This window comes from Podarcis filfolensis, assembly GCF_964270895.1.
Source record: "Podarcis filfolensis genome assembly, chromosome: 8".
NCBI lineage: Eukaryota > Metazoa > Chordata > Lepidosauria > Squamata > Lacertidae > Podarcis > Podarcis filfolensis.
Window position 1 is genome coordinate 17,245,189 of NC_139611.1, and position 24,217 is coordinate 17,269,405.

General features: G+C 45.2%; 1 protein-coding gene across 30 annotated transcripts in view; it reads left to right on the top strand.

Moving 5' to 3' along the window:
• Nucleotides 1-24,217, top strand: part of RERE (arginine-glutamic acid dipeptide repeats) — a 340,184-nt gene that overhangs the window by 107,993 nt on the left and 207,974 nt on the right. For all 30 annotated transcript variants that reach the window (XM_083628418.1, XM_083628429.1, XM_083628432.1 and 27 more), the window contains one exon: nt 6,084-6,554. In XM_083628418.1, the coding sequence (XP_083484544.1) occupies nt 6,230-6,554 (325 nt within the window). In that variant the 5' untranslated portion in view covers nt 6,084-6,229. The remainder of the gene's footprint in view (nt 1-6,083; nt 6,555-24,217) is intronic.

Below are 24,217 nucleotides of genomic sequence, written 5' to 3' on the forward strand. Positions count from 1 at the left end.
GTATGTGGCAAAGGAGCAATGTCATTTTCGTGGATGACATTTTAGTTTCCATCTCTCCTTCTCTTGGGTACTCCTTCCTTTACTTACCACTAGAGCACCTAACCATTTAGCTCAGGCATAGGCAACCTTCGGCCCTCCAGATGTTTTGGACTATAATTCCCATCATCCCTGACTACTGGTCCTGTTAGCTAGGGATCATGGGAGTTGTAGGCTAAAACATCTGGAGGGTCGAAGGCTGCCTATGCCTGATCTAGCTATTTGACTTGGTTCTCAGTGCACAGGCACAACCAATCTAGGGTCTATGGTAAAGTGCTGGGGAAACTGTGATGTTTTACTCACACCACACCCGTAAAAACGTAGCAGAATGAGAATGTGCATAAGTTGAAAGCAAAATATTTGCATCCAAATCTTCACTGCCTCTTTTTTTGCCTATACTTGCCCTTGGGAATTTGAGCTTGTGGATAAGAATAACCATGGACAGATGGGTTTAATCAATCTTGAGAGGTTATTTGAACGAGAGCCTTAATGCCTAGAGAGCGTTCTTGCGATGGTCTCCAGCCTCTCAGCCGGCACAGGCGCAAGTTAAGTATGGAGAGCGAACCTGAAAAATGCTGTGTGAATTGAAGTGTTACATTCACATTTGAATATATTGGTATATCACTCTGGTAAATTATGCAAACTAGGCAGTCACTAAGCCGCAGCTGGTAGATAAGTAATGTGTGTACAAATTTTTCATCACTATGTCCCTGAAATTTGGTACCAAATGTGATTGGTATCAAAGGTTTTCCAGATCACATAATATCTTTATTGCTATATGCATGAGAGTCCCCCTTGTAAATTGTCAAAGGAAATGATTGCAGCTGCTTGAGGAGCGGGAAAAGAGCTGAGAACCTCTGTCTTCCTGGAATGCTTCCCTCATTCAGGAAGAAGAGAGAAACTGAAGCCTCAACCCTCAAGTTACAACAGCAAAGTCAGTTTGTCTCTTTGGATGTTGTCATGGTCCGGAGAAGACATCAGTGGGGAGACGTAAGAATTGCTTGGTGTCTTTCTCTCTTTTAAAATGTTAGGGTCTAAGAGGAAAGATTTCAGGTGCACAGAGCTGGAACATTCCTTCCTTCATTTCTTGATAGGTGTGTAAGCATTCTAAACGAACTTTATCATTGCAGTGGGTTAGACTAGATGACTCTTGGCTCCCTGAGAACCGTACGATTCTATGACCTAGCCTTTTGAAAAATTCTGCATTTTTTAAAAGGTTCAAGCATTTAAGCATTAGATGTGGATATAGTTTTATGGAAAGTGTACAAACATGATAAGTAATATTCTCCAAGGTGGGAAATCTTACTGTGGCCCATGGACCTAGCCAATCTCGACTGATAAGCTGTGCTTAGTCAGCACATGATAGGCAGTGGGGGGCTATAGTGGAGAGAATTTATAAAATGGGCAAAGCTTCACAAGGGTAAAACTTTGTGGTTTTGCACATCTGTGCACAACCCTGGCACCTCTGAGCTGGCAGGCTGTAAAATGTGGGTTAAATTCTGGGTCAGAACTCTAGGCTTGTACCCAAAGCAGCACTAAGCCTTTCCTTCCATGGAACTTTCCCTTACACAATGGAACTTTCCTCCCCCTTACACCCTTTAAATCTGTTCTGCATCCCCCCCCCTTCTGGAGAAGAATTGGGGAGGAGATGTGGGGGGAGTTTCATTGTTCAAGGGTAAATCATTGCACTAATGGCACGAGGTCGTGGGATACTTCACCTAATCTGGCTGTCACCTGTTCCTGGTGTGGGACACAAACTTTTGGCTGGAAAAATACGAAGCTACTGCCAGTGCCAACTCCACTCCCCAACTTCATAGTCTTAATACAGTAGTACCTCGGGTTACATATGCTTCAGGTTACATATGCTTCAGGTTACAGACTCCGCTAACCCAGAAATAGTACCTCGGGTTAAGAACTTTGCTTCAGGATGAGAACAGAAATCGTGCAGCGGCAGCAGGAGGTCCCATTAGCTAAAGTGGTGCTTCAGGTTAAGAACAGTTTCAGGTTAAGAATGGACCTCCAGAACGAATTACAGTACTTAACCCGAAGTACCACTGTATTTCAGGAATAAGACTTGCTGCCTCCCTGCCCCCCAATTTATCTTCTTTCCACTCCCTGCTCCACACAAACTCACTTGCAATTGGTGCTTTTTGATACCCCCCAACTTTCTTCTTTTATTTTTTTTGTACGTGGCCCTTTTCTCAAAGGAACTGGGGGTGGCGGTATGCATGAGGCTTTTCACAACAACTCCCGCAGTCCTGTATGTTGATTACATAACTACGTCTGCTACATGGATGGTACATGAGGGAAGCAGGCAACTATTTCTGTGATGTCAGCTGCTCTTCCTTTTTCCTCTAGCAGACACCAATTGCCGCCGGCTCCCCAGGCGGGAACATGCCAGTTCCCACTAGCCTTTTCCCACGTGACTGTATAGCTGCACACACACTTTAGAGGGAGGCTCATCGCTCAGCAACAGAGCTCAAACTTTGCATGCAGAAGCTTCCCAGCTTCAGTCTCCATTTAGGCCTGGGAAAGACTCATCTGACATCTTGGAGAGCTGCTGCCATTTGGCGTAGGTTGAATCTTGCTGGACTGATGGTCTAAGGCAGCTTCAGCTGTAAATTCGCTCTGTACTGAGAATGAAGATTGAAATCTTGCTTTATTTTTAGGGCATGGACCATAGCTCAGCAGTAGAGCATGTTTTGTATACAGAAAGTCCCACATTCAATCTTCTCATTAATAGGATCAGGTGAAGGGAAAAGCCTGCCCCCCTGTCTCTGATACTTTGGAAGGCTGCTGCCAGTCAGAGTACACAATGTTGAGCAAGATTTTTTAAAAAATGGCCTATGAAGCTGCCTATTTCCGCCAATTCAGGAAGGCTGGAGTTTGGGGTTTTGCTTCAGCAGTGAAGTAGCTCAGACCAGGAACTTGTAGAGGAAATTGAGGCTCCATCCCTTCCTGGTTTTCAACCAGACCCTGATCTGGGCTGTGTGCTTCCATTCACTTCCCTTTCCGCCCTGGGCACTTTGGTGGCCCTGAAGCTTCTGCTTGACTCACCATCTTATTGGATCCTGTGGCTCTGGAGGAGATGGGGAGTGGGAAGTCTGAGTGCCAGCCAAAAACCCAAGCAGCTGGTATAGTCACCTTCAGTCCTGGTGCGTGGCTGTTTGGACCCAGCAGTTCTTCAGAATTTCTGAGGTTTAGATATTTGCTGGAGGGTCCAGTCCTCCCTCCCTCCACTGAGGAGATTTCAAGTTCCAGGGCTGGGCAGGAATATGGACACTTTGCATTTATATACAGTGGTACCTCAGGTTACATACGCTTCAGGTTACATACGCTTCAGGTTACAGACTCTGCTAACCCAGAAATATTACCTCAGGTTAAGAACTTTGCTTCAGGATGAGAACAGAAATTGTGTTCCGGCGGCGCGGCGGCAGCAGGAGGCCCCATTAGCTAAAGTGGTGCTTCAGGTTAAGAACAGTTTCAGGTTAAGAACGCACCTCTGGAACGAATTAAGTACTTAACCCGAGGTACCACTGTACTGCTTTAGAGCATTCAGGGTGCTTGCAGTGCTCAATACAGCAGGCTAATATGAGCACCCTCCTGTTGTAGATCCTGGGAGAGCCGTCTGACCACCTAGCTCGTGAGGGAGGGGATATGTGAAAGGGGTGTTGCGGACATAGTCCCTTAGCTACCACATAAGTTCCATTTTGTAAAATACTGTCTCCTGCTAGAATCTAGCACGCCACTCACAGAATCATTAAGCAGGAGTGGTAGTAGTTTATTAGGGCTAGATGGCTGCTGGAAAAAGCCATTGTCTGTGAAGACTCTCATTTTAAAAGCCAGTGTATCTTTACTATGTGCACTGGCACATAACGTTAAGAGACTGTAACTCTCCAGCCTTCGCTCAAGAAGTGTGCTGCTGATGGATTCCTTAACTGGTGCAAAATTCTGTTCAGTCATAAGGCTTTCTAGGGCAGCAGCTGCTGGCAGTTTTAGCCCAGCTTCAGCTTTTCTGTTGGCTGTTACTCAGAAAAGCCCCCCCCCCCCCCCGTGTCATACACAACCTGTCAGTCCAGATTGGCGGCCCGGAGATTGACAGGGAAGCAGTCGTCAGGTAAAAGGCTTAGCTTCAAACCGTGAGAACAAGAGGCTTTAACAATATGTGGCAGTGCTCCCTTATTACAGCCCTTCCCTTGACTTGAAGACGGGCAATTTTATGTAGCAGGTTATGAACGGAGGCTGTTTTTCTCTCTGGGAAGGCTGAGTTGCAAAGTCTTCTTCCTCTTCACTCAGCTATCATTCATAGACGATGGCAGTCTTGTGTGCAGGAAAGAAAAGTGTGGCTTATTGGAGAGGTGTGAGCCTGGATATCATTGTTGTCTGTAGTTTCCACAGCTGTGTCAATATGTATTCTGCAATTTGCTCCACCTGAGCTCATAATATTTTCTCTGTCAATTATGTACCCCTCTTTTTTTCTCTTTAAAGTAAATTTTGTCATTAGGGTTCACTGCAATGCTTGTTTGGTCCAATGACCCACCACACTCAAATCTCAGAGTACATTAATATATGGTGCTCAATTCAAAGTGCTGATTTTGACCTAAAAAGCCTTATGTGGCTCAGAACCCCAGTAGCTCAAGGGCCACCACTTCCTAAATGCATCAGCCAGGACCCTGTGTTTGTCATCTGAAGCCCTTCTCCATGTGTTTCCTCTAAGGGAGGTGCAGAAGGTGGTGGCATGAGAACGAGCTTTTCATTGGTGGCTTCCCCACTTGCGGAATGCTATACCCAGGGAGGCACATCTGGCACCATCACTATTTTTAGGTGCCAGGTACAAGTGTTGTTTCTTACCCAAGCTTTCAACCCTAAATTTGGAGCACATCAGGTATTTCCAGTGGTTGGGATGTGTTCGGCTTACCTTTTGCATACGTCTGGATGTGTTTTTAGGTTTTTGTTTTGGATTTATACTGGGTTTACTTTTTATAATATTTTATAACTTGCCTTGAGTCACTTTCTTTGTGGGGGAATTAATAAGTGCAATAAATAAACAAATCCTTCTTTCTCAAAATGACATTTTTATATTTGTGAAGGAACTGTTGTCACGACAGTCTGGATGTGCGTGGGTGAAGGACCTCATGATTGCAGGAGATTGGGAGCTGTGGGGACAAGACAACACATTCTACATCACTTTTGCTCTCAGTAGCAGCCTCCGCCACAACAATCAAACATGCTGCTATCTGTGTAGCCCCGCTCTTTCATTGGCATAATGTTGCCATGAATGTTCTTTTTCCCCCTCAATTTTTTTTATTGATTTTCATGTTTATAACAAACATAAACAACAAAAAAGAAAAAAAATTACAATATAAAAAACAAAAAATACAACATTTATCCTAACTATTATAATCCCACTTTTGTTACCATTGTTAAATGACTTCCTCAGATCCCTTTAGCTGAGTTTCCATATGACTCATTGTAGCAGTTTTCCAATACTAATTTCAATAAAATTAACTTAATCGATTAACATCTTTCTTTCTTATCATATTCACTTCTATCCATAGTGTTATGCAATTTAAAACATTTAACTCCTAAGCCAATTTGGCACTCGCAAATAGTACTACTTATATTATCTTAGAATATTTAACTAAATAATCCTTAAATTTCTTCCATTCTTCTTGGTACTCCTCCTCTTTCTGTTCATGGATTCTTCCGGTCAGGTTGGCCAGCTCCAAAAACTCTATCATCTTCATCTGCCAATGTTGCCATGAATGTTCTGGGACACTTTAGTCATGTTTGATGGAACTGGCTGTACATAAGTGTGTGAGAGCGCTGGGAAGTCTGAGAGGAGCCATGCTTTGTGTGTAGAGAAGAAAGCACGGCATTAGAGCATAATAGGGGCTGTTGTTTGAATGTCCTGCTGTGTGGCCTGAAACAACTTTAACACTGATATTTCCTCCCCCTAAATGTCTAATTTTTCCCTAGAAAGAAGTTGAGATAGTTGTTGAAGAGTTCCGATGGCTAACATTTTCTTTTCCCCCTCCTTTTCAAAGAGCCTTTTTAAAACGCTGGGGTTGTTGGAGTGGTCGAATTTTTCCTGGAATTGAGTGAGAAATTCAGAAGACTGAAGCCCAGGCTCACTGTCTACCTTTCACGGAGGCCCAGCCGTGAGAGGACAGAAGAAGGCACCTGGCGAATCATGACAGCGGACAAAGAGAAGGACAAAGAGAAAGACAAGGACCGGGACCGGGACAGAGACCGAGAGCGGGACAAGCGGGAGAAGGCACGGGAGAGCGAGAACTCGCGGCCCCGTCGGAGCTGCACCCTGGAAGGCGGAGCCAAGAATTACGCGGAGAGTGACCACAGTGAGGACGAGGACAATGACAACAACAGCGCCACCACAGAGGAGTCCACAAAGAAGAACAAGAAGAAACCCCCCAAGAAGAAATCTCGCTATGAGAGAACGGACAACGGAGAAATCACCTCTTTCATCACAGAAGATGATGTGGTCTACAGACCTGGAGGTAAGAGAGAGATCCTACTCTTTGGAATCTGAACCACATGGTGTGTTTGTGTTGCCCAGCCTAGTTTTCTTGGCTGAAGTTCACGGGGGAGGGAGGGAGGGATGTAAATTGCTGCCATAGCTGAATGGATAATTTTGACCAGTGCATGCTCTGTTGCACCGGGAACTGACTTTTGTTGTTGTGTATATAGCACCTTGTACACATGTGGTGCTTTAAGGAAGAATGAGACAACTGATCCCTATCTCAAGGGACTTGCTATTTAAAAATAAATGCAAGGTGAACATATGAGGGGTAAATCAGGAAATAATATGCAATGATTCAAATTAAATGAACATTGGCTTGCTTACAATAGGGTATTGGGACTGAGGGCTGTGGCAGATGCTTCACTAAAAGGCTTTTTGAGGAGGGATTTAAAGTAAGCAAGAAAGGTGATCCCATGGGGACATTCTGGAGATTGTTCCAGCCATAAGGGCTAGTATGAGAGGGAGAGTGGAGCTGTTACACCAGGCATAGGCAAACTCTGCCCTCCAGATGTTTTGGGACTACAATTCCCATCATCCTTGACCACTGGTCCTATTAGCTAGGGCTCATGGGAGTTGTAGTCCCAAAACATATGGAGGGCCGAGTTTACTTATGCCTGTGTTACACAGAGCAGGAGACCTTCAGATGTCTAAGGGTGATGGAGTTGGATGAGTGAAGGTCGCAGGTGTGCTGGGCTATAAGGGCAGAGAGATGTAGGGGAGGGGGAGGAAGTCTATGGAGGGTTTTGCAGGCAAGGAGAAGAAACTTGTCCAAGTTCCACAAACACCCAATGATTTATTTATATATATATTTTTATACAAAGAAAATGATTGCATTTTTGTAGAATTAAAGGTAAGGGCATGTTACAAACAAACCATTAAGCTGACCATTTATCTGTCTTTTTAATATTGCCCCAAACCTGCTGCCTTTAAGGCGGGCGTTCACCGCTCCTCAGGGTAGCGGATGCTCCAGTTCCATGACTACTTGCAGTGCTCTTGTTTCCACCAGGATGTGTGTATTTATTCCTGATTCTCTTATCAAAAGAGCAAGCTTACAAGCGCTACTATATTTGTCATCTGCTCTGCTGTAAAAAAAAAATCATTGGCATGCTGGAAGAGCGCTGTGGGAAGGAAAGACTGATGTGCTTTTCAAAAGAAGAGGGGGAAAACACCGATGGAAATAAATCACCAGAAACAATTTTTCTAATGTGTTGTGTTGATAGAATGCTTAACGCTCTGGGCTTGTGTGGAGTCACAGGCAAATCTTGTAGCTTTTAAGTTGTGCATACTGAATTCTACCTGGAAACAGCATTGCCCTAGTCCTGTGGGCTTGATAGGGGTAAAGCTCGATAGCCTTGGGGCCAGGGTAGATGTAATGGGGTCAGGAAGACTGCTCCCCTACCGGGGCAAATTCTTCTGCCAGCTACAGTTAACTCTACAGTGCAGATATTAACTTGTGAAATGTATATTAGTTCCTTTCTGACATACAGCTTTTCCTCCCCCCCTAATTAGTCCTTTGTGGTGCATTGTTGGCTCAGCATGCATCCCTTAGAAACAGGGCCTTCTCAGTAATGGCACCAGCTTTGTGGGGCTCCCTCCCTAGAGAGGTTTGTCAGACCCTCAACAGCATATTCTTTTAGGTGTTTGGGTAGATAGAACTTGGCTTTTTCAATAAGCCAGGGATGGAGGAGCCTGTGTACCTCCAGAAGTTGTTGGAGTGCAACTCTCACTATCCGTGACCATAGACCATGTTGGCTGGGGCTGATGGGAGTTAGAGTCCTGGCAACATTTGGAGGGCCATACATTCCCTACAGTTAATTTGCCTCCACTCTTTTACACTCCCAAGCCATTGCTGAGAGCCATTCAGTCATTTGTTTGTGTGAGGCAGGGGTCAGGGCTGGGGCAGCCGAACTTTTTTGGGGTCAGAGGATCAAGAGCCCTTGGAGCGCATTAAGAGCAGCTGTTCAGGCTCACAGCAGTGAGTGGTGACCATGCCGTGGTGTGGTGTGTGTGTGTGTGTGTGTGTGTGTTACTGCAGTTGAAGAACCTGACTTGAAATTGAGATTATTTGCAAGCATAGCTTGCCTTCTAAAATCAGGAACCATTAGCACCCTTGTTTGCCAAAAAGGTCTTCCCATCTCTGGTACAGATTTGCTTTCATGGAGGTGCTGAGGTTTAACTCTGTCTCCCACCCCTCTCTCCTGCTTGCTGTATAATATATCTGGAGCCCTGATCAGTTAACAGCAGGGCTGGGAAGGGATTCGACCAGAGAAACCAAACCCGCCTTGGATTTCCCTCCACTTTGGGTGATTTCAAGATATATGGTGCTTTGAATCGGGCACCACAAATTACAGTGTCTGTGAACACGACCCCCCCCCCCCGAAGCACTCTTTAAATGCTCAGGATCATTATTTGTAAAAGTCTGAGGGAAACAAACACTGCCTCTGCACCATATTCCTTCTTTGTAAAGCATTAACAATACACTACGTTGTTCAGGTCACTTGGATCACTGCCTCAGGTGGAAAGAAACCCCCGTAATTGGGAGTGTAGTGTTGCCACAGGCCATTAGACACCTGTCACTTGTAATTCCATCCAGGATGGAAGGTGGCCTCTGTTTAATAGTGCATTGCACTATCCCCTCCTTTTCTCCTCCTACTCCTGGAAGGCTTGTATGCTGATTCAAGAGGAGGAGTCCACCTGGCTTTGGTTCTCACTTCCATGCTTGATTCATCAGATTCAGCACCAGAGTTCTTTGGATGGCCTAGTGGGAAACATGGGCAAAGCCTGCCACTGGTGTGCTTATCTCTCTAATCCAGGGGTTGACAATCCAGCCCCCACTGCCCACTAGTGGGCGTTTCAGGATTCTAGGTGGGCGGTAGGGGGTTCTATGGCACAAGCTGAGTCCCCCTTCCATCGAGCACTGGCAGGTGGCAAGGAAATTTTACCATCAAGAAAGATGCATTAGTGGGCAGTAGGTATAAAAAGGTTGACTACCCCTGCTCTAATATGTTAGAGGAGCTGACCTCTAAAAGTAAGCAAGGCTTTAGTGAGGACACTTTTGATTTATCATGTAGAAGTGGGGTAGTCTTACTCATGCAATGGTAAAAAGCTTTGGTTTAGGACAGAGGCCAGCAAACTTTTTCAGCAAGTCCACTGTCCCTCAGACCTTGTGGGGGGCCGGACTATATTTTGAAAAAAATAATAATGAACAAATTCCTATGCCCTACAAATAACCCAGAGATGCATTTTAAATAAAAGGGCACAGTCTACTCATGTAAAAACACGCTGATTTCCGGACCGTCCGCAGGCCAGATTTAGAAGGCGTTTGGGCTGGATCAGGCCCCTGGGCCTTAGTTTGCCTACCCATGCTTTAGGGCTTGGTGCTGATTTGTGGAGAGAAACAAAGATTTTCATGCCCTGGAAAGGCTTGTGGTTCTAGCCTATGCCTTTGGGAAGGTCAAAGTGATACATATGAGCTGCATTAGTGTTGGATTGACATCTGCTGAAAAGGATTGAAGGCCTAGGACCCCATCAGCAGAAGATGCTTCCTTGATTCCCCCACCCCCTTTTCGAAGGGCTAGAGAGGTAGTTAAATAATGCAAAGTAAACTTTGGCATAGTATACAACAACACCTAATGAATGTAACATTACAAACTAGGGGGGGTGGGGACTTGTCCCAAGTAGCTTCGAAGTTACGGTATATGAGAAGGTAGTGCTTTGGTATTAAACAGTGAAGAGGCAGATGCCAAGAGGCAGCGTGGCTGGACATGGGAAATTGGTGATTGGCGGTGAGCATCAGGCTGTGCCGACTTGCAGCGTTGGACAATTTAGCATTGTGTTTTATTGTACCCCAAATTTCCAAAATGGGTACGCCTCTGTGCAGTGCAAGCATGGAACTTGCTTTCAAAAGCTGAGAGTTGTTAAGAGACTGCTGTTCCCTCCAGAGAGCTACAATTCCCAGGGTTCCCTGAGAAGAGGACTTGATTGTTAAGTGCCTTTGGGAATTGTAGGTCTGGGAGGGGAATAGGGGTCTCCTAACAACTCTTGATACCCTTTAACCCTACAGCTCCCAGAATTCTTTGGGGGAAGCCATGACTGTTTATGGGACGCGGGTGGCGCTGTGGGTAAAACCTCAGCGCCTAGGACTTGCCGATCGCATGGTCGGCGGTTCGAATCCCCGCGGCGGGGTGTGCTCCCGTCGTTCGGTCCCAGCGCCTGCCAACCTAGCAGTTCGAAAGCACCCCCGGGTGCAAGTAGATAAATAGGGACCGCTTACCAGCGGGAAGGTAAACGGCATTCCGTGTGCTGCACTGGCTCGCCTGATGCAGCTTGTCACGCTGGCCACGTGACCCGGAAGTGTCTGCGGACAGCGCTGGCTCCCGGCCTATAGAGTGAGATGAGCGCACAACCCTAGAGTCTTTCAAGACTGGCCCGTACGGGCAGGGGTACCTTTACCTTTTTACCTTTATGACTGTTTAAAGTGGTATTGTGGTTCCTAAATGTATGGTGCAGATGTGGCCTCGCCTGCTTGCTAGTTGTTTTTATCCTGCTCGTGTTTAAGGGGCAGCCCATCATGCTTATCCCCTCCCTTTATCCCAGTTGGCTTCTATTGTCTTCCCCGTCCCATTTTTTTTGCATTTCAAACCTTTTCCTGGCTTTTGTCAAAACAACTTGTCACAATAGCAAAATTGATTTACTGCACACCACATGCATCCCGATTTGCTTACAGCCCGTTCTTTCAGCATGAAAAAACCAGTGGAGGGCTTTGTGAGTTCTAATGTACAAGGCTGCTAAAATGACTGCCCTTCCCTTTGGTGTTAGTCAGATTATTTGGGGTTACAGTTGTTGCTTCAACTCCATCACCGCCACTAGACCCGTTTATTTTGCAGATTTTCACCAGTGTTAACATAAAAAGAGGGTCTGGCTGCTGGATCAGGCCCTAAGTCTCTTTAGTCCAGTATCTATGAACAGTACATTCTTGATTGGTTCTGGCAGGGAGGCAAGTGGGTGCTTTCTGCAGCCCTCAAGTGGCATTGAGTGGTTTTTATTATTTAAAAATGAGGATGATGGCTTTGAGAGCAGAGAAAACTGCCTTATGCTACATCAAACTCTTTGTCTCTCTAGGCCAGGATTGTCTCTTCTGGCTCTCAGCCCCTTTTCCATGGGCTCAGGTGGCAAGTGGTCTTTACCATCTCCTTCTGACCCTGTTTAGCTAGAGATGCCAAGGTTTTCTGTTCCTGCAGGGAAAGCATGTGCTCTGCCTCTTAACTACTGTCCCACCCATTCTTTCTCAAATGGCCAGGCTCACTTTCACTGATGCAAAATACAGAGCTGCCACTGAGGAAGGGCAGCCCCTTGTTGAGTTGTTCTTCCTTTATACTGTGTAGTGAAATCGCCTCCCCACCCCATCCCCAAAAATCACCACACAATGACATTTAGGGAAGAACTTAGGGAACCCACATATTTTTGTCACATGGAGCTTTCTTTGTTTTTGGGGAGGCCAATATTGGTCCCAGTCACCTGGCTGGCAGAAGAGGTGTGGGAAAGCCATTGCATCTACCTTTCTCTCCCTGCTGGCAGTCAGATAATTAAGTGCTGATATATTAAAAGCAAAACACCCTCCCTGGCTCTTGGCACCTGCACCTGTCTAATGCAACGAGATTGGGATTCTTGATGGAGGGTAGAATTGCTGGCAATCCAGCCATAGCATTCCTGCAATAGGCGGTCATGGGGATCTTGGTGGCATTTGCAGACGCCTCTCCGAAACGTTAGCATGCTTGTTCTGTGGTCCTCCGTTGTTCTCCCACACATATCCCTCTTGGGCAAAAGCAGCTAAAAAGCATTTTCCCTGGATTGCATATTGCTGCTTTGAAAAGCAAGACCCTGCCAGTTTTTGGATGGCAACCAGAAGGCCTGAGGTGAAAATGGTAGGGGCAGGAGAGATTAGCTGAACAGAGGGGTGGGGTAGGGAGGAGGGGCAGGGAGAGCTATTGCATTCTTGTAGGCTGCTTGCCTCTCATCTTTAGCAGATGGATATGAGGACACTGTCATTTTTGCTTTGGCTATCCAGAACCATTTAAAAGGATCTACAAGGATTAAAAGGATTTGTGAGGATCCATTCCAACAATGGCATCAGCAACTATATAAGCAGCAAACAGGGCAATGGGAACAAACCCTGGTTATATTTAGCTTTGGCTAAACAGAAGGTGGGAAGATCACCTTTCTGGCAAGGATTTCTTTTTTAAATAGTACCTTCCTGGGTTGGTATGTTGTCCTAAGGTGATGATTCTCAAATGTCAGATAGCGGAAGGGATTGTCCTCCCTGTCACCTGCCCCAAGTTGAAATTTGAGGCCTGTTTCACCCATGCATCTGCAAAATTTCTCTTCCAGAGGTGGTTGGGGGGGGCGGGAAACCTTATCAGTTGGCAGAGCCCCACCATCCCGCACTGTTTCTGCATGAATCTCACTGTTCTGGGTGTGATTGGAGGGAGACAAACTCAGAGTAGTAACCCAGGCAGAGAAGCTGTGTGCTGTCTCCTGGGAGGACAGGTAATTCAGCTTCATCGTTGTATGGAGGGACAGTACTCTGTCATGGGACTGAGGTCAAAAACAACAACACTCCTTGGGGATGCAGGGAGGGCAGCTGCTCTCCTCCCCCCCCACATCAAGTAAATAAATAAAAATATCCAACTGACCAATTGTGTCACAAAAGACTCTGTTCTGGGTTCTGCTCCCCCGACATAATGCTTGTCCCCCAATAAATCCTGGCTACTACGCCCATGAATCTTTTTACCTGCTCATGTGGGTTTGTGGTTTGTTTTGTTGATTTGGTTTTTTAAAAAAAAGAAGGAAAAGAAAAAGAAAGAAAGAAAGAAAGAAAGAAAGAAAGAAAGAAAGAAAGAAAGAAACAGACAGACAGACAGACAGACAGACAGACAGACAAACTACCTCTGTATTCCATCACAGCTCAGGGCAAACCACTTTTTTTGAAAGCCTCCCTCCCTCCCAGCCCACCTTAGATTTTGATATGGCATTAGTGTGTACTTCTTAGGGGGTGGGGATTTTTTTTTTTTTATCCCACATCTCTTGTGGACCCATGATTGACTGCACTGGGGACCACTGGAAGGTGATGATTGACAAGGAAATGCAGATACTTGTGTGGGTAATTTTGATCTAGGGAAACCTGTGTAATCAATGCATTATAGGAACTAGGCCAGGGGTCAGCAAACTTTTTCAGCAGGGGGCCGGTCCACTGTCCCTCAGACCTTATGGGGGAGGGCAGACTATTTTTTGGGGGGGCGGGGGGATGAACGAATTGCTATGCCCCACAGATAACCCAAAGATACATTTTAAATAAAAGCACACATTCTACTCATGTAAAAACAACGGGCAGGCTCCACAAATAACCCAGAGATGCATTTTAAATAAAAGGGCACATTAAAACATGTAAAAACATGCTGATTCCTGGACCATCTGCGGGCCAGATTTATAAGGTGATTGGGCCGGATCGGCCCCCGGGCGTTTGGTTGCCTACCCATGAACTGGTCTGTCGATTCAAGGCCACTGCTGGACCCAGCCTCCTCTTGATAGAATTGTGCTATGCTATTAGTTTTGTTTTTAATTATATTTTGAGTAGCATCCTACTTTTTATTGCAGTTTTGTTTGACAAGCAATATAGGCTTGAATTTAGATATCATTCCACTAATGTTAATGGCGAACAAAAATGTTGATTTCCAGAAGAGTAGTAGTGTTTTAGTTCGCTGCAGCAGAAACAACAAAGGGTTTTATAGCACCTTAAAGACTAACAAATTTATTATGGCACAAGCTTCATCAGATGCATGGATGTGTAATTCTAAATTGACAGGCATATATACACATTTGGGTGTTGTGAAAAAGAATGAGGTTGGAAGGAAACTAATATGAAAAGAATGGCAGTGACTGTTAGCTGGAACCAAAATGGTGAAAGTGACCGGTTGACAAGGCAGAACATTGGCATAGCACAAACATATTGGCATTGGGGTGCTAGTTAACATGTAGGGCTAGTGTTCTTTTATTTTACAAAAGGAAAAACCAAAAAGCAAGAGCAGCAATAACTCTTGTAATCTCTGGTGAAGCTTCAAAGAGAGTTGAAGATAAGGAGCCGAGTTTGCCTTCAGTGCTATGTAATTCTAGTTTGACCACCTTGCTTCCCTCCTTACCTGCTTAGGTGACTCAAATAGGAGAGAAAGACTGTGTCCCATTTTTTAATCTCCCGCCATTTTAAAGCAATGTGGTATAACACTTGAGAAATGTAGTAAAGAAAAGGCTCTCTCTCTCTCTCTCTCTCTCTCTCTCATCTCTCTCTCTCTCTCTCTCTCTCTCTCTCTCTCTCTGTGCTACTGAAAGCGGAAAGTTCCTGTTTGAGGTTATCAGGATTTCTTTTGTTTGCGTAGGTGCCAGCTGTTAAGTGCTTTGTAGCTGGCTGGGTGCAATCCTCATTTATGGGAGGATTGCTTGCCAAGGGGAAGAGCGAGAGCACTTAGCAGTTAAGGCACACTCTCTCTCCTCGAGTGCTTATTTCTTGGGGAGAGAGGGTGGATGCCCCATAATGGAGAGCAGGAAGGCTGTAATTTGGGCCTTTGTTCAGGCTTCTGATGGGTGCTCTGGCCCAAGACAATCATGTTAACACAAAACAAGACGCCCGGCCCTTCTTATTATATGCTGGGAAGGAGGTGATTTCTGAATGTAGCTGCTTCTGCTTCTGGGGAGTGTGTAGGAGGGGGGCGGGTGGGAATCTCAGGCAGTAATAGGATCACATGCTCCTGTTCTGGTAGTGTTAGCTGCAGGCCCTGGGGAGTGCTGCAGAGAAGTGATGGGGCGGTGGGCTGCTGAAGTTTTCAGCTCTTCCTGTTCTGGGAAATATCTTCTCTGGATCTGAGGAAGTGCATCCCATGGTGTTAATTACCGTATTTTTTGCACCATAACACTCACTTTTTTCCTCCTAGAAAGTAAGGGGAAATGTCTGTGCGTGTTATGGAGGATATGCCTACGGGTGGCATGCCTACGGATTTTCCTCCTCTAAAAACTACGTGCGTGTTATGGTCGGGTGCGTGTTATAGAGCGAAAAATACGGTACCTCATTCTTAAAACCCACCTTCCCTGCAAAGCCTCCTGGTCTCTGTGCCCTGCTGTAACTGAGACGTAAGTGCGTGCAACAGAAAGAATTGCATATACGTCCCCTCTCTTTCTGCCTCCCCTTCCTCATATTGAACCTGAGGCTTTCTGCATGCAGGGCAGGTGCTTTGCCACACAGCTAAGGCCCCCCTTTTCCTTGCATCCCAATTCTCACTGTGTTTAGCCCACTCTCTTCAGTATGACTGATGTCTGAGTATGTGCACACAGAAATGAAGATTAACCAAAAGTAGTAGCAGTTGGTGGGGTAGTAGTGTGTGTGTTATTTAATATTATAAGAAGCACGTCCTTGTGGAATTCTTCAAATTGAGATAATATCCAGGAGTTGTGTAGAACTCAGGAGCCAAAAAACACCTTGGCAGTAACCCCCACAGGCCAGTCATCAGGCTCATCTCCCCTCCCCTCCTGATCCTATCTGCAAAATTACACAAGGGTGATTATAGTTTTGTCACCTCACTCACACACATCCCTGCCTTTGTGTGCTGTTGATTCACCCTTCCAACACAGCAAGGGAAACGGAAGGAATTTGGTCTGTTTCTCTGGCATATTTGCACCCGGGCATAGCAGACCCAGAGTTATTTTATTTTATTTACGCAGAGCCTAATTGGGCTGAAATCTCCTATGGTTAAGTTACAATCCTCTGCCCTTTCGCTTAGCAAGCAAGCATTTGAACTCCTAAGCTCCGGAGGTTTAGCTTCTGCTGGCTCAATTAATTGTTAAATGTTCCCTTTATAATAATTATACATTGATGCTTTTCCTTGGTACCCGCCAAGGAAATGGCTGAAACTGTTGTTCAATCTGAAATCTGCTCTTGGATTAAAAAGAGAATCTCATTTTGAAAACCAAAAAGAGAGCAGAGGAAAGCTGTTTGGTTATGGGTGGGTTTTTTTTAAAGCAGTCTAACGGTATTTGAGTTGGAGAACATGAGTGAAATTGAAATGCAGGCATTTGGCTCTCGCCCTGAGAGTGATTGGCTTGTGTTTGACATTGACCCATGTGTTTGTCTTGCTTCCAGATATTGCCTTCTATTTGTTCTGACAGCTTCACCAGCTGAGAGAGGCAAATGTGCCAGAATTAAAAAGAAGAGAGAGAGAGAGAGAGAGAGAGAGAGAGAGCTCTAGATTTTTTTTTAAAGCAACTAGGAACCTGCCGCCAAAGATTTAGCTATTCAGCTTGAATCAATATATATAAATTCCAGCCCCAGTTCCTTGCCTCACTGCCCTTTCTTGTTTTCTGCCAACCGCACAGAGACCCCCCCTGTCCTTTTAGTCCTGTGTCCCTCTAACTACGCCTTCCTGTTTGTCTGTGAATGGCTGTGATTATTATCAGCATTCTGTGACTCTCTCTTCCCTCTTGGTAGCTTATCAACATGCCATGACATTCCAGTAGTTGAGCCACTGATGGTGGTGAGGCTCCCACTTAGCTAGTGCCCAGTTTATTATGGATGTGGTAGGAGCTTCATAAGGAAGCTACCTTATACTGAGTCCGAGTGATAGTCTGATCTGACTGGCAGCGGCTCTCCAAGACTGTAATCAGATCTTTCTTGCCCTGCTACCTAAGGAGATGCCAGGGACTGAGATGTCTGGCGCCCTTCGCATTCAAAGCATTTGCTCTGCTGCAGAGGTACGCCCTGTTCCTAGCGGCAAAAGCCAGTTATGATGAAGTTAACTATTCATTGCCTTTGGAGCCATTGGAGGGTCAGCAGGAGGAATCTTGTTTGCATTGTAAGTAGGCTTAGGAATATAGGAAGCTGCTTTAAATCAATTCAGACCAGTGGTCCATCTGGCTCAGTCCCTTGGGGAAGGGTCATGGCTTCTGTAGGCCGAAGGTCCCCGGTTCAATCCCCAGCATCTCCAGGTATGGCTGGAAATCCCAATCTGAAACGCTGGAGAGCTTCTGCCAATCAGTATATACCATACTGAGCTATAAGGACTAATGGCCTGACTTGGTATAACGCAGCTTCCTGTGTTCTGTATGTGCTCTTGACAGGCAGAAGTTCCCCAGGGGTATTTCCCAGCCCTAGCTAGAGATTTCAAGATTTGAACCTGGGACATTCCACGTGCAAGGAATGTGCCCTGCTACAGTCCTGTGCCCCCTCCCTGGTGCTTACAGCACAACTAAAAGCAAATCTGTGTTTCTGTCTAGTGGCAAGATGCGGCCGCATAGCAGACAATTGTCCCCACCTTGAGGTGCTAATTCTTCTTGCAATATGGGAGCATGCAATGTGATGTGTCCAGAGGGATGAATCCATCTGCTTTGCTTCTGGGCTACATACCGCCACCCCCCACCCCCCATGGAAGTTGGATGCTCAGTCCTTCAGGATGAATCAGTACTGTAAAGAATCCACATGAAAGCTATCTGTCCCCCCCCTTTTAAATAAAGAGAGCTAACCAGAAATCCTTACAGCTGCCCTATTACTAAAACCAAAACTGCACATTACAAGGTGAAAATCTCTGCCACTTCTCTCTCCCCCCACTGCCAGTGTTCCATCCCCCCTCCAAACCCTTATGTGGCAGGCGTTGTTCTGGCTCTTAAAACATGGAGCAGCTGTTAATGCATGACAGATGGCGCCTCTCTTAAGGGCTGATAAATGGAGGTTGATCCTTAAAACCAGCTCTTTTAGCTTTCTAGCTATCTGCACACACATATATATTTCATTAAATAAAGCAAACAAAATCCTGGGGAAGGAGGGAGAAGGCAAACTTGCACGGGGAAACAGTTTATAATGTTGATTTTAAATGTTGATTCAGAATCCCCCCTTTTTTTGGCATGTTGTTGGTTTTCTAAGCCCCCCCCCAATTTCCTTTTTTTTGTGTTATGGGGAAATTTTCATTTCCAATGAAGAAGTGGGTGGTTTTTATTTACTATGTTTATATTCCACCTTTCCTCCAAGAAGCTCAAGGTGTTGTACATTTGTTCTCCCCTTCCCCATGTTTTTGCCACAGCAACCCTGTGGGGTAGGTTAGGCTGAGAGAGAATTTGCTTAGAAAATATGTTAATTGCTTTATATCCAGAAGAACCTCAAAGCAGAGTACAAAACTTAAGTCATCAAATACTAGAGACCAAAATTTCAAGCACGATGAAGTCGAGGTCAAGTGTCAAAACCATACACAAAATGGAGATCAAGTATGATGCAGACACTCAGATCACTATACAATATAAGAATAGAAAATAGTTTAAAGATCTCAAAATAATGTACAAAGTGCAGGTCAAATACAGTACAAAAGAACTCAAAACAATATACCAAAGAGAACTCAAAAGACAATACAAAAATAAATCTTGAAACAATATAACAGAATAAAAATATAAATATAGGCAGCCCCCCTCATTTACGCATGCTCAATATGTGTGTGACCGTGTATATGCGCATTGCGCTGAACCTGGAAGTGACCCGGAAATGTCATAAAGACGGCACTGAAACATCACTAAAAGGACAGAGTGGGGGCGGAATGGGGTGCTTGCAGGCATTTTCAGCGGGTTTCAAATATACATGATTTCACCGACATGCATGGTGCCTCAGAATGTAACCCCCATGTACACAGGGGCCTGCCTGTACAGTACAAAATATTAATGGTCAAATGAAAGCTGTTTAACTCTTTTTATTGCGTTTAATTAATTCTTATGGGCTTTTAATTTTGAATTGTATGACTGGCCGAAGGTCACACAGTGAGCTTCATGGCAGAGTGGGAATTTGAACCGGTGCAGGCCCATCCATGAGGCTTGGTGAGGCAGTGCTTCCCCTCATCCCCAGCGAAGATTCAGCACAATTATCCTCTGAATCGGTATAGTGTTCCGCTTGCATGGCATTTTGAACAACTAAACATGTGTAGTGGATAGAGGGAAGCATAGTTGAATGGCAGAACGTAGGCAAAAGGCCCTGTTCCAGTCCTTGGCATCTATGATCGAAATAATCTGTGATCCCCTAGGAGGGAAATGTAGCCCTTTGGCTGCACTACTCCCAACACTAGAACCTTTCAAGTGTCTTTTTGCTGCTTTCTCTGAAAAACTCCGCATTGTGTTATCTGTGTGAGAATCCCTTCCTCAATATATGCCATATGTCTGGAAAAGTTTTCCCTCCCCTCATGAAGACAATACTGAGGTAGATGGACCAATAGTCTGGCACAGTATAAGGAAGTGTTCTATGTTGCAGAGTGGTAACTCCAACAGAGATGCAACAGGCAGGCTCCTCTGTGTAAGGATATTTTGAGCCATTAGTTATTGAATTATTTCATTTATCACTGTGCCCAGCAGTTCTGTCTCTTTCCGTATACAGCCCGGTAAAGGCTGCCATAGGTGGTGGTTTGGAGTCTTTCAAGTGAATACAGCTTATCTCTTGTTTAGGCTCTCTGTCCACTCTGCGACTTCATCCTCAAGAGAGAGTGAAATGTGTGTTCCTGCTCTCTGAAGTGTCACATCTTTGTCTAGACAGGTGTCTTGGCTCTTACGATTTTTCTTTCCTTTCCCCCCCTGAAAACTGATGACAAAAGGGACTGTGCTGAAGAGAAAATAACTAAAAGCTTCTGCCGTATGATTGGCGTTTGAAGCAGCTGTGCTAATTTTGCAGTGAGCCCCATTACAGGCTTTCCTTGTATAGAAAAGTGTGGGAATCCATTTGTGGCTCAAACAATAGCCGCTGCTCCCCCCACCCCCCCTCAAATCTCGCAGTCTCTTATTTTTTAAAGGAAAGTAGCACTTAAGCCTTTTAAACACAAAACACCTTCTTGAAAGGTTGCAAGGCTTGATTATAAAAACCCTGGGTGGATGGATAGAAAATTGCTAGACAAGAGTGGAGAGCAAGAGATTGGGCGCGTTGGCAATGAATGGACCCAAAGAAGATGGGTCTGTTTTCTCAACAAAACAGCGTGGAGCTCTTCTCCACTGGAGACCTCCAAATTGCTGAGGTGGTGTCGGCCCTTAGCTAATTTGGTCATGAGTGCCTGAGTGCTGCACGATGGGCCCTTTGATCGCTTGTTGTCTCTTTGTCTTCTTGCTTGGTTTCGTTTATTTATTTATATTTACTTACTAAATTTGTATCCTGCCCTTCCTCCCAAAGGAGTCCATTTGACTCTGGATATTATGGAGTCTGCCGAGGTTTATGATTCAGATGTTTATGAGAGTCTATATGCCTTCTCTTTCTCTTTTAGCTTGTCCTTTTAAAAGAAAAACATCCCTTTACTGTTTGTCTGCCTTCTGTGCTGTTGATGATCGCCGCTGAGGGTTATCATTTATTTTGTGCCAGGGGCTACATAAAACTGAAAATGCATCCGGGGCACTTGTAGATGGATGGACTGAACAAGGATGCACTAGAAACTGAAGGAAAAGAGGAAAAAGCGAGGCAGGTTTTGGGTTTGTGAGCAGAAGCTGGCTGCATTCATGGGCATGGTAGCTCACTCATGTGGACGGCTACAGTGGGTAAATAGAGGAAGGGCTGTACATAACTCAGTGGCAGAGCATCTGCATTGGATACAGAAGATTCCAGGGTCAATCCCTGGCATCTCCAGGGAGGATCTTCTGCCTGAAACCCTGGAAGCCACTGGTAGTCAGTGTAGAAAATACTGAGCTAAATGGACCAGTGGTCTGACCCAGCGTTAGGCAGCTACCTTTGTTGCCTTCCAGGCAAGGCAAGGGCTTGTGAGTTTCTCATTTGTCCCACCTGGCCTTCGAGCTTATCATAGCTCTTAACACTGGGCAGGAAGCGGGGAAGAAGACAGCCATTAGATCAGTGCTGTGGAAGCACAACTCAGCGCTCTTGATGGCTGACAGTTGTTTTGCTTCCTTTTGGAACCAAGGTATGCCCAAGGCAGGACAGCTTTAAGCTGATGTGGTGGGGCCCAGGAAATTGGAATGGAGCGTGGGGGAAAGCTCCCTGGTGGTTCTTTTTAATTTGTAAGGCTATATATGTTGCCAGTGAAGATCAGCAGAAAAAGCCTTACTCCACCTCTAAAAGCTTGTCCAGCTTCTGTTATGGGTTCAAAACCTTTGCCAGGCACTGTAGGTAACCTCTGGGCTTATCTGTGAAACCTGAAAGCTCCAACTTAGCCTTCTAGGCACAATTTTGCTTTGGGTACTGTGACTTCACAGCAAATCTGTGGACATTTACTAGATTTATATAGGTCAATAGCCATGGTAATCAGACCTTGCAAATAAACCTCCAAACTTACTAGCCCATAAAAATGTTCGCTACCGCACTTAGTCACTCAGACCTGTATTATTATTATTATTATTATTATTATTATTATTATTATTATTACTACTACTACTACTACTACTACTACTACCATCACTACTATTGCTACTTTGTATACTGCCCTTCACCTGAAGATCACAAGGTGGTTCACAGTATTGGTAATTTTGCCATCTTAATAAAGATCCAACTCTGTGTCTCATTGTTCAGAGGCAATTTATGCTCACTGTGGAAGCTAAATCTATTAGCCTATAGTCATGCCACTGTTTACTGTTAGCCACTGTTTACTGTTAGGGGGGGTGTTGTTGTTGAGGGGATGAGCACACTTAAGATGGCACAGTGGTTTCCTGTTGGATGTTAGGACCATTAAGTCTTCTCTCCTGGTTCTTTGCCGGAAAAAATAAAGTAATTTCCTTTAGCACTGCTGTGAGAATTGAGGACCAGACGCTCTTAACTTGCTTCCTTCTCCTTCCCCTTTTACCTTTCAGCTGTCAGCAGTTTGCATGAAAATTGAGCATATCTGTCAGAACTGGAAACAATATACTAGATCAAAATGTACATTAGTCTTGCAATGGGAGGCTTATAAAATAGCATGCATCAGAGGCATGGCGGAAAGAGTAGGAGAAAATAATTGGAGTGGGAAATCATGTAGCTTGATGCTGGGACCAGGGAACTGTTGCTTTCATAAAATGGGGAGCTCCAGACTACAATTAACTGTCATTAATTTTGTTGAATAGAAATATGTTCCATTTACTGTACAATCAGGAGCCAGGCTTGAATGAGTTTAAATTGATGAAATCTAAATTATACTGACAGTCCATTAAACAGCAGCAGCAGTAGCAGCTTTCCCCTTAAAAAGAAAATGGATTCTCTATGAGGCCAGTTTATAAGAAGAATCATTTTTGTGAAATAAGGAGCGCCGTGCAGGCAATTGGTCTGGTATCATTCAAGGAAAGGCAGCAAATTGGTGGAGCCTTTAAGGAGCAGGAGCAGAGGCCTCTGTGTGTTGTTGTTTACTTGACAAGGAGCCAGCAGTGTTGCTTGAAAATCTGCTTGGCAGGAAACGACTCTAAAAGATCAGACTAGCAATTTGTTTGTTGTCAGCCATGTGGGTGGTGGAGGGGAGGGAAAAGAGGTAAATTTTATACCTCCTTACCTGTCACTCTGGTGACTTCTCTCTCTCCACCCCCCCCTTCTGAAAATAATACAGGTTTCCTCATGTGCATCCCTTTTCATTGTCGCATCCTTCCTTGCCTTATCTCAAATGCCTGCTTTGTAAGGAAAGTGGTGCGCTGTTTAAAATTGTCATTGAAAAGGAAAAGATCTGTCAGTGCTCCTGCTACGTTTGAGTGGCGTAGTCCCTGTCGTTCAGCATTTGGAGTCCTCTCCAAACATGAGGAAGGGGAGGTGTTTGCAAGACATAACAGGGAAAAGCTCTTGGGTTCTATCTCAGTAGGCCTTGAGCATCTCCCAAGGTGTCTGGGGCTAGAAAAATGATTTGGAGTGGGGGGCCCTCGGACAGAGATGTAGCTGTGTTTAAGCCAGTTTTGAAATTCATCCACCCCTCTGGGCTCTCTAGTTGCTGTGGGCCCCCTAGGTTGTAATACTGTATTTTCAGTTGTTGTGACTTGCCCTGGGACCTTGCAGTAAAGGATGGGGAAGAAATCTAATTAGTATTATTATCACCTCGCCATAATACTCCATGGCTCCCTTGCTTGGCCACTCTGTTTTTGCTGTAAACCTACTCAAGTTGTGAGTACAAATGGTTTAAAACTGTTTCTAATGTTGTATTTTACATTGCTGTGACCCACCCTGAGACCTTCTGGTAAAGGGCGGATAATACATATCAGTGCTATTTTTCTAGAAAAAGAGGTGCTGGAACTCGACATGAACACCGCCCTTGAATGGCGAGACATACCACCCTTTTCTCAGATGCTTGCTGCCTGTATCCCTTGAGTCTGCTCCTATTCCTTAGCTCCCAGAAGTCCATGGGCCCTAAGAGGCAGAGGTTTCTTGAGGCTGAGACTGGTGATGGAGCCTGGAGACTTGAGGGTAGTGTGCTGTGAACTAGTGAGGCTGGAGCCTAGTAGCATAGGGTTTGGGGGCAGAAGAAGGCATGTTGTGAGATGTTTCCTAACAGTACCTTGAGAGTAGAACACAGTGGAATGAGGCAGATAACAGAAGAGGCAGGTGTCAAGTCACATGTCTTGGTGCATTTCTAGGCATTACCAGGGAGGGAGGGGGAGATGTGGGGCTACTTTTCGTGTCCTTTCTCCCATTGCACCCAG